Below are 17,073 nucleotides of genomic sequence, written 5' to 3' on the forward strand. Positions count from 1 at the left end.
GCTTTTTATAGAAAACCAAACTAAAAAATAGAAAATAAATTTTAATAAATTTAAATTATGAATAGTGTTAAAAATTTCAATAAATATAAATTAATAATAGTGTAAATAAAAATGTATTTTATTTTAAAAAGCGTGGGGTGCATGGTGTCAATAGTTATAAATATTTTATTGACAGATATGAGTAGAGTGATTATCATTTTGATATCTCAAAAAGCACCCCACGCTTTTTTTAAAATAAAATACATTTTTTTATTTACACTATTATTAATTTATATTTATTGAAATTTTTAACACTATTCATAATTTAAATTTATTAAAATTTATTTTCTATTTTTTAGTTTGGTTTTCTATAAAAAGCGTGTTTTTAGTTTTTTTAAACTATTATTTTTTCTTTTCCTTTACATTGTTCTGTTATATTAAAATTATATCATTGTAAAATCTATACTATAACTAAGTGTATTTTGTTGAAAAATTTTTATTTTTTTTTTTTATTATGCTCTGATGTAAATAATGTCAATGTCACTTCATACTGTTACACTGTATATATATTAGGGTGGCGCAAAAAAACCTACTATTTTTTTTTTTTTAGTCTCGAGTGAAAAAATGTTAGATTTGATGTTTTGAGAGCTCTCTCCAAAGGACAGCTTAAAAAAAATTTTTTAAGATGTCGCTCCAAATTTTTTTAAATTTCAAAAATCATCAAAACTCGAATTTTTTTTTTTTATTTTTTTTCTCGTTACGGTATAATTTTTTAGACTAAAAAAAAATAAGTTTCTGAAAATTTCAGTTCAAAATTTGAATTTTGAAAGGTCGCTCATAATTTTTTTTCAATTTATTAGTGCATTAGTTTAGATTTTTTCGAGCGACCTTTTACTATTCAAATTAAAATTCCATGCATTTTTTTTTTTTTATTTAGTACAATAATCGATAAAAATACATCACGAGATGAACTAAAAATCAAGCACAACATAGAAAATATAATTTTTTTTTAATTTAATAATTTTATTTAATCAACTGCCAGGCGTGGGTTCGAATCCCAAGCTGGTCTTAGAAACCAGCTTGGTTGAGATTTGACCTTGCCGCGTAGGTTAAGATTTTTTCAAATCAAAAAGATCCCAACGTACCACTCCCAACACTTAAAGTCGGCGATATGACTAATTAAAGAAAAAAAAAAAAAATTATGAGCGACCTTTCAAAATTTAAATTTTGAACTGAAATTTTCAGAAACTTATTTTTTTTTGGTCTATAAAATTATACCGTAATGAGAAAAAAAATTAAAAAAAAAAAAAAATTCAACTTTTGACGATTTTTGAAATTTTAAAAAATTTGGAGTGACCTCTTAAAATTTTTTTTTTAAGCTGTCTTTTGGTGAGGGCTCTGAAAACATCAAAAACTAACATTTTTTCACTCGAGACTTAAAAAAAAAAAATAGTCGGTTTTTTTGCGCCACCCTAATATATATATATATATATATATATATATATATATATATATATATATATATATATATATATATATATATATATATATATATATATTGTTAAAATGACCCTGTTAATGGCTACTGCTGTTGGGTCTATGTATAAGAAATAAATAAATAAATAAATAAACTTGACTCAAGAGCCAAAATCTTGAACCAAGAATATCATTTTGAAGAAAATTATTTTCTTGAGTCAAGAGAATAAATTCTTGAGTTAAGAAATTATTCTTGATCTAAGAAAATTTTTCTTTTTTCAAGAATTTATTCTTTTGACTCAATAAAATTCCTTTCTTCAAAATGGTATTCTTGGTTCAAGATTTTGGCTCTTGAGTCAAGTTAATTTTTTTATCAGTGTGGCTCTAAGCTCTGTTAGTGGTACTTTTTCTTTCAATAAAAAAATGTTATACTTTGAGTAAAAATAAAAATTTTTTTTGATCTAAAGCTCTTAAAGATTAGAAATAATATATTGATTATAGAAATTAATGATTTCATTTATTGAATAAGTACCAAAATCAAAGAAAGTGTCAGTAATGAGATTCTCGCCACTAATGGGGTCTTTTACTCTAATAATTATTAAAAAATTTATTTATTTTTAATATTTAATTATTTTTTATTGTAGATTGAAGGGTGTGGAAAATTTTCTCTATGGCAATACAGTCTACAGGCAATAGTAAAGAAGAAATATGGAATACTTATTTGTAAATTTTTTATCATTTTTAATAAAACAAGGTGGAAGTTAGAAGATAAGTTTAGTTTTTAATTTAAGATATTTTTGTTTTTTCGTATACCTTTTGATTTATCCGACAATTTTTTTCTTCTTCTTTTTTGAGATATTTAGAAAAAAATGAGCTGAATTTGATTTTTTTTTAAGAGAGTTTTTTGGAGGCTTGTTTTGAAGTTATGTAAAAATTTATGAAGGTGCTAAAATAAATAATATAATTCAATTTAAATTTAAATTTATTGATAAAAATTAAAACTTTCCATTGTATATTTAAAATAAAAGTTTACTTTTTATCAAAATCATATTTTTAAAATTGAGTTCATAAATTTGCACTAAAATTACAAAAAAAAAAAAAAAATTTTGAAAATTTATAAAAAAGCTCTTTTTGAATTTCAACTATTATTTTTATTCTTTAGGTATAAATAATGAAGAATAATTTTTTATGTAATAATTTTATAAATATAAATATAACTATGTAATAAAGAATTATAAATTGTATTATTAATAAAGTAATTTTTAATAAAATAAATGCTAATAAGACCAATAAAAAAGCCGTAATTTCATAATTAAAATTTTCATAGTTAGCAGAAATTTGAATAATTTATTATGAATCTATATTTTGAAATTACGGCAAAAATATTGATCGTAAAAAAAAATCAGAAGACATTTTTTTTATAAAATTAAATTTTCTACAATTTCGTTCGAAAAATTTTTTTATAAGACCAATATTTTCGCCGTAACAATAAATATTTAAGCCGTTCATTTTTAAAATTAAGGCAAAAATTTTTCCTCTGATAATGATAAAATCTAACTTCTAATTATAAATAAATATACAAAAAAATATAAAAATATATATGTATATACAAAATGAATAAAACGCATGCGTGATATGAAGAAGCCACGCAGGCAGCTGAACTTTCGTGCAAATCGATTGTTCATAAAAGCATTAAAGCACAGAGTAGACAGTACACTTTAGTGAGTCAGTACGGGAGTAAAAAAATTCAAGTTTATCAAATTTGAAGGCCTCATTTCGTCAATTTAAACTAAATTGTTTGTCAGTTGAATAAGTTTATTTAATCAAACAACGATGGGTAAGAGATTTGAAACAATTGCTGCAACAGCTTGTATGACAACTCTTTTGATGCTTTTCAATTTTGTTTTTTGGGTGAGTTTTTGTTTTATTATTAAATTTATACTTTATCACATTAAAGTTAGCCGACGTTTTTCATTTATTAAATTAGAACTAAAAAATATTTTTTTTAAAAATTGCACTTAAAGATTTTCAAGTTTTTTACAAATTAAAATTTTTTTTTAATAAAAAAAAATTATAAAAATTTTTAGATGTCGGCTAACTTAATTTTTATTTATATTTCTCGCATTATTAATAAAAATAAATTTATTAATTTTATTATACTCAATGGGGTCGAATTTTTATCAAATAAAATTGATAATTTTCAATTTTAATAATGAATTTTTTTTTTGTTTATTAACAAATAATAGAAAATTTTATTAAACACAGTGCACGGGAATCGCAATGCTATGTGTTGGAATATTAATGCGGATACAACTTCGCGATTATGTTGACATGAGTGTTGAAGGAAGTGGTGCAGCCTTACTTGGACTGGCTTGTTTAGGAGGTCTGGTAGTTCTTGCTGCAACACTTGCCTGTTGCTGTACCGCACGCGGACATCCGGCTTTGTTGTATCTGGTAAGTTTATCGCTTGTTATACTTGCGGTAATTATAATATTTTTTCAGGATTTATTAATGTTTATTGTTTGGTAAAAATTTAGAATGTAAATTAAAAAGAACTTTTGGATAATATGTTAAATAAAAAATACTAGATATGCTTAATAATTTATTTAAGTAAAATTTGATAAAAAATATTTAAATTTATTAAAAAAAAATTATAATCGAATTTTATTTTTGATAATAGTGTGTTTTTATATTAATAATTGTTTAAAGAATTAATTTACTAGCATGAAAAATTTATTAATTATTGACGGGATAGAAGAAAAATATTATTTTTATTAATAAGTCAAAATTTTTAAAATGTTACACTATTATTTGGGATTTTTTTTTATAATTTTTATGTAAATTTTACATTTATATTTTTATTTAGCTCTTAGGAATATTTTAATAGCTTTAATGTAACTTATAGAACTTTAAATTAGTTTCTGTTTGGAAGTATTGACACGTAAATTTGTTTTGTTTGAACTGCGCGTTATTGTACGCTTCGATTACAGCAGTAATGCTGAAATTTTAACTATCCCAACTTACAATTATAAATAAACTAGCAACCTTGCAGTCACTATGTGAGTGTCGTGACTTGTGAATTATAAATAAATAAAATCTTGCTTTATTAAATAATGACTTTTGTTAAATTGCACTGTATTTTTTTAGCTATTGATGTTTTTAAAGAAATAAGCTCATCGCTATGTTACACCCATCGAGAGCTTTCATTTGAATACCCACATGCATTTTTGATATATTTTTCATGTATACATATATATAATATATATAAATATATAAAATATATGAAAAATTGATGTGGGTACTCAAATGAAAAGTTTTGATGAGTGTAATGTCGGAATGAGCTTATATTTTTAAAAATTTTAATAGTTCACAAGATACACGGTCATTTCTTAATTATGTTAAATTGCACTGTACTTTCTTAAATATTGACATTTTTAAAGATATAAGCTCATCTTGATGTTACACTCATCAAGAGCTTTCATTCGAGTACCCACATGAATTTTGATATATTTTTCATATATACATCTATATAATATATATAAATATATGAAAAATTGATGTGGGTACTCAAATGAAAGGTCTTGATGAGTTTAAAAACGAGATGAGCTTATATATTGAAAAATTTCAATAGTTCACAAGACACAGGGTCATTTTTTAATTATGTTAAATTGCACAGTATTTTCTTAAATATTGACATTTTTAAAGATATAAGCTCATCGCGATGTTACACTTATCAAGACCTTTCATTTGAGTACCCACATCAATTTTTCATATATATATATATATATATATATATATATATATATATATATATATATATATATATATATATATATATGAAAAATTGATGTGGGTACTCAAATGAAAGGTCTTGATGAGTGTAACAACGAGATGAGCTTATATCTTTAAAAATGTCAATAGTTCACGACATACAAGGCCATTTCTTAAGTATGTATCTAGAGATAGAGCATTTTCGAGTACAGTCTAAATATTTATCATCATAAATTGACTATTGGTGAGAATGATATGAAACTTTGAAAAGGCACAACTTTAGGTCAAGACTTTTCCAACGATACTATATTTAACTATAAAAATCCATTTTATCGTATAAATACACTGGCCACAAAATTTTGCTTATTCTCTTAATAATATAGATAATAAAATTTTTTTTTATTATAGAGATTTTCTGTTTTTAAAAACAATTTATAATATGCGTAATTAAAAATATCATTTTTTAAATTAATCATCATAGTTTTTCAATATTTGATTAAATTTTACGTAATTTTTCAAATTTTTTTTTTTTACAATTAATTATAATAAAATCATAACAGTTTAATGGAATTTTTGTATTAGAATTGAAATAATTTGATTTAAAAATTCACTTTAATTTTTTTCCATTCTCTGAAAAGCTGACTTTTAACAGAAAATTAGGGCTAGTTGTTAATGCAAAATTATATTTTTGATTTTATTAGATATTGCGTATTTTGTAGTAAATACCCATATATGTTTTCAATACTGTATTTAATTGATAATATAATAATGTTAAATACTAGTCACGACGTTTGTTTTAAATTTCTTATCAAAACAGTATGGTGGATTCCTAGCGGTTGTGGCATTATTGGAACTAGGTGCGGGTGCATCTGTTTATGCTTATCGAACCACACTAACTGAGGGCTTTGATCAAGGATTAAATGACAGCATGGCACTTTATGGAATCGATAAAGCTAAAAGCGCTCATATTGATGTCATGCAATCAACGGTAAGCTTTATTTAATTATTGTAATTCAATCAAAATTTGAAATAAACCCAGCTTAAATAATTTCAGCTGAACTATGTGTAATTGTGAAGGGAATAATTAATAGAACATGTCATTACTCATTTGATTAGTTTACATTTCACGAACTCACATACACACGGAAATAAAATTAGGATGTTAATTTAATATTTGGACTAGACGTTTGATACTGTTATTTTTATAAGTCCATATTGCGTGTCAAATGCTAATAAGGCGTATCCCAATCTATAAATAATGTAAAGTGCGTGCTTAGAAATTTTTTAAATTAAAATTAACATAATCATTTTGAATTTTTTTTATAATTTAAATACTTGTCAAAATTTGGACTTTTCTCCTACTGAAAATTTTTTTATAATTTCAATTTTCTTCATAATTACTCGGAAAAAAGTAAACTGTAATATTCACTCGGATTCCGATTAATTTTTATAGTTTCAAACAGTAAAGCGGACATCGGGGTGGCAAAAATATAAATATTACAGAACTTAATATAGTAAGTATAAAAGCCACAATTTATAATTTAATATCCAAAATAAGTGATTAGTAGCTGTCACTATAGTAAATAACGAATCTTTCATCTTAAAAAATTACAGTTTCAAACAGTAAAAATTATCATTTCAATATACAGTCCATATTATGAGGAGAAGGGGAACTCAGATGAAAGAGAAGGGGGTCTCACTCTGGGAGAGTTTAACATTTGAAACAGTAAAAATTATACTTTTAAAATACACATTTTATCAGTCCAAGCAAGTCAATAATTACAGTTTGATTTTTAGCGTTGCGTTTAAAATTTACCATTTTACTTTGTAAATATTGACGTTGCTTGTATTAGAAATTTACTAACTTTATTTTATACTTTTTACATATCATAAGTTTATTTTTTAGGTACGAAATGATAAATATCAAAGTCTGAATTCTTAATTATTATACTTTAACATTTTAGACATTTACATAGCGAATATTACTGTTTGAAATAGTATTTTTTTCCACGTAAAGAGTAAATTGTAACGTTTAAATGGTAAATATTACACGGAAAAAATTAAACTGTAATATTGACTCGGATTCCGATTAATTTTGATAGTTTCAAATAGTAAAGCGGATATCGGGGTGGTAAAAATATAAATATTGCAGAACTTAATGTAGAAAGTATAAAAGCCACAATTTATAATTTAATATCCAAAATAAGTGATTAGTAGCTGTCACTATAGTAAATAATGACTCTTTCATCTTAAAAAATTACAGTTTCAAACAGTAAAAATTGTCATTTCAATATACAGTCCATATTATGAGGAGAAGGGGAACTCAGATGAAAGAGAAGGGGGTCTCACTCTGGGAGAATTTAACATTTGAAACAGTAAAAATTATACTTTTAAAATACACATTTTACCAGTCCAAGCAAGTCAATAATTACAGTTTGATTTTTAGCGTCGCGTTTAAAATTTACCATTTTACTTTGTAAATATTGACTTTGCTTGTGTTAGAAATTTACTAATTTTATTTTATACTATTTACATATCATAAGATCATTTTTTAGGTACGAAATGATAAATATCAAAGTCTGAATTCTTAATCATTATACTTTAACATTTTAGACATTTACATAGCGAATATTACTGTTTGAAATAGTATTTTTTTCCACGTAAAGAGTAAATTGTAACGTTTAAATGGTAAATATTACACGGAAAAAATTAAACTGTAATATTCACTCGGATTCCGATTAATTTTGATAGTTTCAAATAGTAAAGCGGATATCGGGGTGGCAAAAATATAAATATTGCAGAACTTAATGTAGAAAGTATAAAAGCCACAATTTATAATTTAATATCCAAAATAAGTGATTAGTAGCTGTCACTATAGTAAATAACGAATCTTTCATCTTAAAAAATTACAGTTTCAAACAGTAAAAATTGTCATTTCAATATACAGTCCATATTATGAGGAGAAGGGGAACTCAGATGAAAGAGAAGGGGGTCTCACTCTGGGAGAATTTAACATTTGAAACAGTAAAAATTATACTTTTAAAATACACATTTTACCAGTCCAAGCAAGTCAATAATTACAGTTTGATTTTTAGCGTCGCGTTTAAAATTTACCATTTTACTTTGTAAATATTGACTTTGCTTGTGTTAGAAATTTACTAATTTTATTTTATACTATTTACATATCATAAGATCATTTTTTAGGTACGAAATGATAAATATCAAAGTCTGAATTCTTAATCATTATACTTTAACATTTTAGACATTTACATAGCGAATATTACTGTTTGAAATAGTATTTTTTTCCACGTAAAGAGTAAATTGTAACGTTTAAATGGTAAATATTACACGGAAAAAATTAAACTGTAATATTCACTCGGATTCCGATTAATTTTGATAGTTTCAAATAGTAAAGCGGATATCGGGGTGGCAAAAATATAAATATTGCAGAACTTAATGTAGAAAGTATAAAAGCCACAATTTATAATTTAATATCCAAAATAAGTGATTAGTAGCTGTCACTATAGTAAATAACGAATCTTTCATCTTAAAAAATTACAGTTTCAAACTGTAAAAATTGCCATTTCAATATACAGTCCATATTATGAGGAGAAGGGGAACTCAGATGAAAGAGAAGGGGGTCTCACTCTGGGAGAATTTAACATTTGAAACAGTAAAAATTATACTTTTAAAATACACATTTTACCAGTCCAAGCAAGTCAATAATTACAGTTTGATTTTTAGCGTCGCGTTTAAAATTTATCATTTTACTTTGTAAATATTGACGTTGCTTGTATTAGAAATTTACTAACTTTATTTTATACTTTTTACATATCATAGGATCATTTTTTAGGTACGAAATGATAAATATCAAAGTCTGAATTCTTAATTATTATACTTTAACATTTTAGACATTTACATAGCGAATATTACTGTTTGAAATAGTATTTTTTTCCACGTAAAGAGTAAATTGTAACGTTTAAATGGTAAATATTACACGGAAAAAATTAAACTGTAATATTCACTCGGATTCCGATTAATTTTGATAGTTTCAAATAGTAAAGCGGATATCGGGGTGGCAAAAATATAAATATTGCAGAACTTAATGTAGAAAGTATAAAAGCCACAATTTATAATTTAATATCCAAAATAAGTAATTAGTAGCTGTCACTATAGTAAATAACGACTCTTTCATCTTAAATAATTACAGTTTCAAACAGTAAAAATTGCCATTTCAATTTATAGTCCATATCATGAGGAGAAGGGGAACTCATATAAAAGAGAAGGCGGTCTCACTCTGGGGGAATTTAACATTTGAAACAGTAAAAATTATACTTTTAAAATATACATTTTACCAGCCCAAGCAAGTCAATAATTACAGTTTGATTTTTAGCGTCGCGTTTAAAATTTACCATTTTACTTTGTAAATATTGACGTTGCTTGTATTAGAAATTTACTAACTTTATTTTATACTTTTTACATATCATAAGATCATTTTTTAGGTACGAAATGATAAATATCAAAGTCTGAATTCTTAATTATTATACTTTAACATTTTAGACATTTACATAGCGAATATTATTGTTTGAAATAGTATTTTTTTCCACGTAAAGAGTAAATTGTAACGTTTAAATGGTAAATATTACACGGAAAAAATTAAACTGTAATATTCACTCGGATTCCGATTAATTTTGATAGTTTCAAATAGTAAAGCGGATATCGGGGTGGCAAAAATATAAATATTACAAAACTTAATATAGTAAGTATAAAAGCCACAATTTATAATTTAATATCCAAAATAAGTGATTAGTAGCTGTCACTATAGTAAATAACGAATCTTTCATTTTAAAAAATTACAGTTTCAAACTGTAAAAATTGCCATTTCAATATATAGTCGATATTATGAGGAGAAGGGGAACTCAGATGAAAGAGAAGGAGATCTCACTCTGGGAGAATTTAACATTTGAAACAGTAAAAATTATACTTTTAAAATACACATTTTATCAGTCCAAGTAAGTCAATAATTACAGTTTGATTTTTAGCGTTGCGTTTAGAATTTACCATTTTACTTTGTAAATATTGACGTTGCTTGTATTAGAAATTTACTAACTTTATTTTATACTTTTTACATATCATAGGATCATTTTTTAGGTACGAAATGATAAATATCAAAGTCTGAATTCTTAATTATTATACTTTAACATTTTAGACATTTACATAGCGAATATTACTGTTTGAAATAGTATTTTCTTTCATGTAAAGAGTAAATTGTAACGTTTAAATGGTAAATATTATAAAGTGAATAGTAAAATCACGATTTAACTGTTTGAAATGGTAATTTTTAGCAGTTGATCATTACTTATTATAAATCGACTGTTATTTATTACAGTTTACTTTTTTCCGTATACAAAAAGAATTTTTTTTTTTAATTAAATTGAAACTTTTATTTTTATAAATACTATAAAATGTTTACTTAGAAAACTTGAAGTTAAAATTAACATAACCATTTTTAATTTTTTTCATAACTTAACTATTTGTCAAAATTCGAATTTTTCTCATATTGACATTTTTTTTTAATTTAATTTTTTTTTATACTGAAAATAAATAATTTTTTTTTTTGGATTAAACTGAAACTTTTATGGTTGCCTTCAGTCCGAAAATTTCAGTCATCTTAATGTAGATGAAATAACAAAAAAACGTTTCGGAAGTTTCTAAAGATTTATTATTAAGGTGATGATTTGCAGAATCAAACTGATCTTAATTAAATAAATGACAAAGAAGTGAGATGGCAAAAAGTTCGTTATTTGGTAACTAAGTTAGACAGTTTACGACAAACTGAAAATTTTTTTTCTATCTAGGATTAATTACTTTTACTTCCATTATTTGTACTTTCATTATGACTCACGACGACTTATACGTTCTTAAGAACATAAAAACATATTTTTATGTAATTAATTAAATTAAATATTTTTTTCTTTTTCAATAACATAATTTGGAGTACAATTTTATTAATAATAAAAATTTATTTTTTTTTTTATTTCAATATTTTTCATGATTTATAACATAGAATATTTTTTTATAATAATATTAGATGATATATATTTTCTGATAAGGACTTTTTTGCTCCCATAAATTTATCCTTGCACGTTAATAATTCACAGAGATACTTGAGTGCTTGTTAAGATCGTTATTTTACTCCGGTGACGTCTTTACTTTACATGTTTGCTATAATATATTGGAAGCGAAAAATATGAAAATTAAATAAAGTCATTATTTTTTAATAATAAAAAAATCTCCTGAAACTTTATTAAAAATTTTTTAGCAATTTCTCTAGAATTTTATTTTAAAAAATAATTATTAAAATCTCTAAATATTTTAATATTCTTTCCAAAAATTTAAATAAATTTTCTGCCTTTAAATATTTCATAAAATTAAAAATTTTCCACTCAAACAAAAATAATTTATTAATGTATTTTGGAATTATATTTATTTATTTCGATTTTTACTTGTATACCGTTCTTAGTTTTTACAAGGCTGGGTAGATGGTAGCTGTCGCATTCCGCGAGTGCGCCACCGTCCTGTGTTTTTATACTGTCCTTGTTTATTCAGCGCTTTTTTGGACCCCAGCACGTCCTCTTTTCACTCCTGTATTTTCACTACATAATCAACCTTATTTTTCACACATGTCATATTAAAGCAAATTTTAAGGGAGTTGGGAAAGAACGGATAGGGGAAAGGGGGGACCCACTCAGTGGGAATTTTTCCGTAATTGAAAAAATAATCAGACAGCCCAGACTGGGAATCGAACCCAGATCTCTCGGTTACGCGCCAAGGGCTCTACCAGTTAAGCTATCCGAGACAAGTACTGACTACTTTATTCAGTCACGCATATAATGTCACGTATATATTCAACTCTTTATTATTATCACTGCGGCTGTGGACCGACTTGTGCTTTCTGTACTGTATTTACCCTATTCCTCACCCCTTTCTATCGGTCGTTGGAATAGTGGCGATGGGGAAACCACAGAGAAAACCCATACCAGTACAGTTCGGCTACCGGAGCGACCCCCGACGGTTGGTGTTGGAACTATTCGAGCAACCGTCGGGGCTCGAACCCTCGCCTCACGGCATGATGTGCGAGCGAACTAACGGGATAATGACTTAACCCGCTCGGCCATCATGCCGTATTTTGGAATTAATTTTATTTATTATATTAATTACTTCTCAATGTTTATAAATAAATTTTTTTATTTATTTTCAATTTAATAAATGTCAATAAAGGCATTAAACTAATACCGGAAGCACTCAATATCAATATATAAACATCTACCCAGACAAAGTAAATTCATAACGTCTGACCTAATAATTACTCAAATCCCTTAGCTTAAATATATATCCATTAGAAGTGTATTTTTAGACTGTTGAACTTTCCTTAAATTTATTTACATTATTATAAATTCTCCTCACAATCTCATATTGTCTGCAAGTATTACGTAGCCTCCAAGGATTGTTATTTAAATATAAATAAAATAAAAATTTAATACGACGCATTTATCTTCAATATGACAAAAAAATAACTTTTTCATTTTTTTTTTAATAAAATGTTTCTCATCAAAACTAAAATTTCTTATTTTCTGATAATTTAATTTCCTCTTTATCGATTTGGGGCTAAAAAAAATTATCAAATTACTTTAAGTGGTATAAAAACTTAATGAAACTTGTCAGTATTTTAGCTTTCAACATTTTGTAAGCCTCTCTTTTATTAATGATCCCAACAAATTCAAACTTTTTTATTCACCCTAATTTTCGCACGTAACTTGCAGACTTAAAATTTTAAAATGATTTATCAGTTTGGTAATTAATTAGTTTCATTTTTTTAAGCACAAAAACGAGTTTATGAAAAAAAATTCCAAAATTACACAATAGAAAATTTTATGTCAAAAAAATTTTTGTTAAATAATAATAAATAATAAAGAGTTTTATTAAAGACTTTCGTCTTTTACAAAGTTTTTACATATTTAACGTCTATATATTAATTGTATCTATTATTTTTTTTTTCATTTAATCATTCTATCTTTTTTTTCTTTTATTATCTTGTTCGCACGTCATTGTCCTGGAGGCCCTCTTACACCAAACTCCACAATCCTGTATTTTTCTTTAGGATCTCTTCAATTTTTCTGAAGACCGTGCATGCTCTCCCGTCTATTTTTCCCTGTAGTACTTCTGCACGGAAAAAAGTAAACTGTAATAAATAACAGTCGATTTATAATAAGTAATGATCAACTGCTAAAAGTTACCATTTCAAACAGTAAAATCGTCACTTTACTATTCACTATATATAATATTTACCATTTAAACGTTACAATTTACTCTTTACATGGAAAAAAATACTATTTCAACCAGTAATAATCGCTATGTAAATGTCTAAAATGTTAAAGTATAATAATTAAAAATTCAGACTTTGATATTTATCATTTCGTACCTAAAAAATGATCTTATGATATGTAAAAAGTATAAAATAAAGTTAGTAAATTTCTAATACAAGCAACGTCAATATTTACAAAGTAAAATGGTAAATTTTAAACGCAACGCTAAAAATCAAACTGTAATTATTGACTTGCTTGGACTGGTAAAATGTATATTTTAAAATTATAATTTTTACTGTTTCAAATGTTAAATTCTCGCAGAGTGAGACCCCCTTCTCTTTCATCTGAGTTCCCCTTCTCCTCATAAAAATTATAAAAATTATAAACGTGACTGAATAAAGTAGTCAGTACTTGTCTCGGATAGCTTAACTGGTAGAGCCCTTGGCGCGTAACCGAGAGATCTGGGTTCGATTCCCAGTCTGGGCTGTCTGATTATTTTTTCAATTACGGAAAAATTCCCACTGAGTAGGTCCCCCCCCTTTCCCCTATCCGTTCTTTCCCAACTCCCTTAAAAAATTTGCTTTAATATGGCAAAAATTATACGCCCTTATGGCACCCGGGAACCATAAGGGCGTATAAACCTTTTTTTTTCATTTCTGCACATTTCGGACGAAAATACATCGATTACCGAAAAAAAATTTTTTTATACGCCCTTATGGCTCCCGGGACCCACCTCGGATGCAATAAGGGCGTATAATAAAAATTCTGTTTTTTTTTCTAAGTCCAAGAAAATTTTTAGTTAAGAGAAAAAATTTTTTTTTGCATTTCTGTACGTTTCATGAAAAAATACGTCGGTTTCCAAAAAAAAATTTTTTTTTATACGCCCTAATGTCTCTCGGGACCAACCTCGGATGCCATAAAGGCGTATCAAAAAAATTTTTTTTTGTGAATCGACGTATTTTTGTATGAAACTTGCAGAAATGCAAAAAAAAATTTTTCTCTTAACTAAAAATTTTCTTGGACTTAAAAAAAAACAGAGTTTTTATTATACGCTCTAATGACATCCGAGGTGGGTCCCGGGAGCCATAAGGGCGTATAAATTTTTTTTTTTTGCATCTCCGTACATTTCGAACGAAACTACGTTGATTCCCGAAAAAAAATTTTTTTTATACGCCTTCATAGCTTCCGGGGCCCACCTCGGATGCCGTAAGGGCGTATAATAAAATTCTGTTTTTTTTTAAGTCCAAGAAAATTTTTAGTTAAGAGAAAATTTTTTTTTTGCATTTCTGCACGTTTCATACAAAAATACGTCGATTCGCAAAAAAAATTTTTTTTGATACGCCCTTATGGCATCCGAGATGGGTCCTGGGAGCCATGAGGGCGTATAAATTTTTTTTTTTGCATTTCTGCACATTTCAGACAAAACTACGTTGATTTCCGAAAAAAAAATTTTATACGCCCTTATGGCTTTTCACCGGGACCTTTTGCCGGTATACGCCCTTATGGCATCTGAAACGCGATATATTGAAATGGCAACTTTTACTATTTGAAACTGTAATTTTTTAAGATGAAAGAGTCGTTATTTACTATAGTGACAGCTACATATCACTTATTTTGGATATTAAATTATAAATTGTGGCTTTTATACTTTCTACATTAAGTTCTGTAGTATTTATATTTTTGCCACCCCGATGTCCGCTTTACTATTTGAAACTTTAAAAATTAACCGGAATCCGAGTGAATATTACAGTTTACTTTTTTCCGTGTATTAATTTTTCTTTTATCTTTTTATTTTCTAACTCTTTCCATTAATTTAAGAAACTCTTTTCTTTTTTTCCTACTTTTTCGTATATTCCTTTACATATAATTATGCGCATCAGTGTTTCTTCTTCTCCTTCACATACTCTGCATCTCCAATGCTTCTATCCCTTTTTTTCTCTCTCCCTATGTTTCCACACCATACCCTCGGCCAAGTTTCCTTGTCTTTTCCTCTTATCTGATCTTTTTTCCAATAGAAATTTTCGTCTTGGTTTATTTTTATCTTCTTATATAATTTGCAATATGTAATTTTTGATAAATATTTAACTTTATTTTTTTTGTTGATTTAATATTTAACGCAAAAATTTTTAACACAAAAATTTTTAACGCAACAATGCAAAATTTTTTACTGTGTAACAAACAAAATAAATTATTTTATCTTATATAGCTTCATAAAATTAATAACAAATAAATATCTTTTTAAGCTTCACTGTTGCGGAAATCGAGCTTATACTGATTGGTCTGAAATGAAGCCTCCGAAGAAAATTCCCCAGACTTGCTGCAAATCCCGCGACAAGTGTGCCATTGACAACATAAATGACATTTACGATGAAGTATATTTAAAAAAAAATAAATTACTTATCAAACATATAAAAGGATGAACAATTTTACCAAAATTTGTATTTTCACTTTTTAGGGCTGTTACGACCTGGTGATCGATTTTATTAATAGTAATATTGGTCTGGTAGCTGGAAGTGCTGTCGGGGTGGCTTTCTTCCCATTGATTGGAGTATTTTTGGCATGTTGCCTCGCAAGTAATATTAACAAAGCTAAGTACGAGCAAGTGGCTTAAACCAATTATTAATTAGTTAGTTTATGCAGACTATTGATTATTTATTACCTCACTTTGATAATAATTGGCGTCATATATGTATACAATGTCTATTATAATTAACTAAAAATGGTATGATTTTAATTCTGAAGATTTTTGTATGGAATATTGCTGATTTTTTATTATTTCAAATGATCTATTTAAAATAATTTTACATTTTTTTTCATCTATTTTTTCTAAATATATATCGTTGAAGATTATATAACTTTTAATATGTTGTGTAATATGATATGACTGTGAATTTATTAGAAGATACTATTGAGAAAAGCAGGGCAAGTTGAGTTTATAAAATGAAAATCGATAAAAAATTATTAGATAAATATTTTAAAAATCAAAATAAAAAATAATTAATCTTTGTCTTAATATTGTGCGACTCTTTGCTAAAAATTAAATTTTTCACATTTTAAAAATGACTAATAAAAAATTTTAAACACTTTTTTGAATAATCTTACAAAATGATGTTCTTAAAAATAATTAATTGCTTGACCTTGACAAGTTGGAAGTAAAGCACGATTTCAAGCGCGTCGCGTTACGAGGCGTGCAAAAATAAAAAATAAATTTTTTCATTATAATTATATATTTTTCTAATTACTTTATCGAAGTGATTCTTTTGTTCATTGGAATCGAATTAGTTTTCAAGAAAAATTTACTAAAAAATATAGTTAAAATTTTAAGGAGATTACGGAAGAAAACAATATTGACGGTCTAATTATCAATTGGTCTTACTCCTTATTTTTTCTCGGATGATTTTTCAACATTTTGATGTAGCAATAGTCCAATTATAAATTATTTGAATGATCCATACCAAAATATTATACCTCTATTAGATAT

The 17,073-nt window shown here is 26.1% G+C and overlaps 2 protein-coding genes across 10 annotated transcripts in view; both read left to right on the forward strand.

Moving 5' to 3' along the window:
* Positions 1–2,424, forward strand: part of LOC123273111 — a 23,323-nt gene extending 20,899 nt beyond the window's left edge. For 8 of the 9 annotated variants that reach the window (XM_044740326.1, XM_044740329.1, XM_044740323.1 and 5 more), the window contains one exon: positions 2,100–2,424. The gene's annotated coding sequence lies outside the window, so the exon portion shown is untranslated. Of the gene's footprint in view, positions 1–2,085 lie in introns of all 9 variants that reach the window. The other variant, XM_044740327.1, reaches the window with a different exon arrangement.
* A 617-nt stretch (positions 2,425–3,041) lies between these two features.
* On the forward strand, positions 3,042–17,044 carry LOC123273114 (tetraspanin-7-like). The gene is made up of 5 exons (XM_044740332.1): positions 3,042–3,366; positions 3,721–3,909; positions 6,044–6,214; positions 15,836–15,964; positions 16,048–17,044. The coding sequence occupies exons 1-5, from the start codon at positions 3,289–3,291 to the stop codon at positions 16,201–16,203; spliced, it is 723 nt and encodes a 240-aa protein (XP_044596267.1). The 5' UTR covers positions 3,042–3,288; the 3' UTR covers positions 16,204–17,044.
* Positions 17,045–17,073: the final 29 nt, after the last annotated feature.

This window comes from Cotesia glomerata, linkage group LG10, assembly GCF_020080835.1.
Source record: "Cotesia glomerata isolate CgM1 linkage group LG10, MPM_Cglom_v2.3, whole genome shotgun sequence".
Classification (NCBI taxonomy): Eukaryota; Metazoa; Arthropoda; class Insecta; order Hymenoptera; family Braconidae; genus Cotesia; species Cotesia glomerata.

Excerpts from the sequence above, each read along its gene's own strand:
- LOC123273114 (XM_044740332.1), top strand. The coding sequence starts at position 3,289 with ATGGGTAAGAGATTTGAAACAATTGCTGCAACAGCTTGTATGACAACT. Across the intron at positions 3,910-6,043 it reads ATCCGGCTTTGTTGTATCTG|TATGGTGGATTCCTAGCGGT; the intron begins GTAAGTTTATCG and ends TTATCAAAACAG. Across the intron at positions 15,965-16,047 it reads TAAATGACATTTACGATGAA|GGCTGTTACGACCTGGTGAT; the intron begins GTATATTTAAAA and ends TTCACTTTTTAG.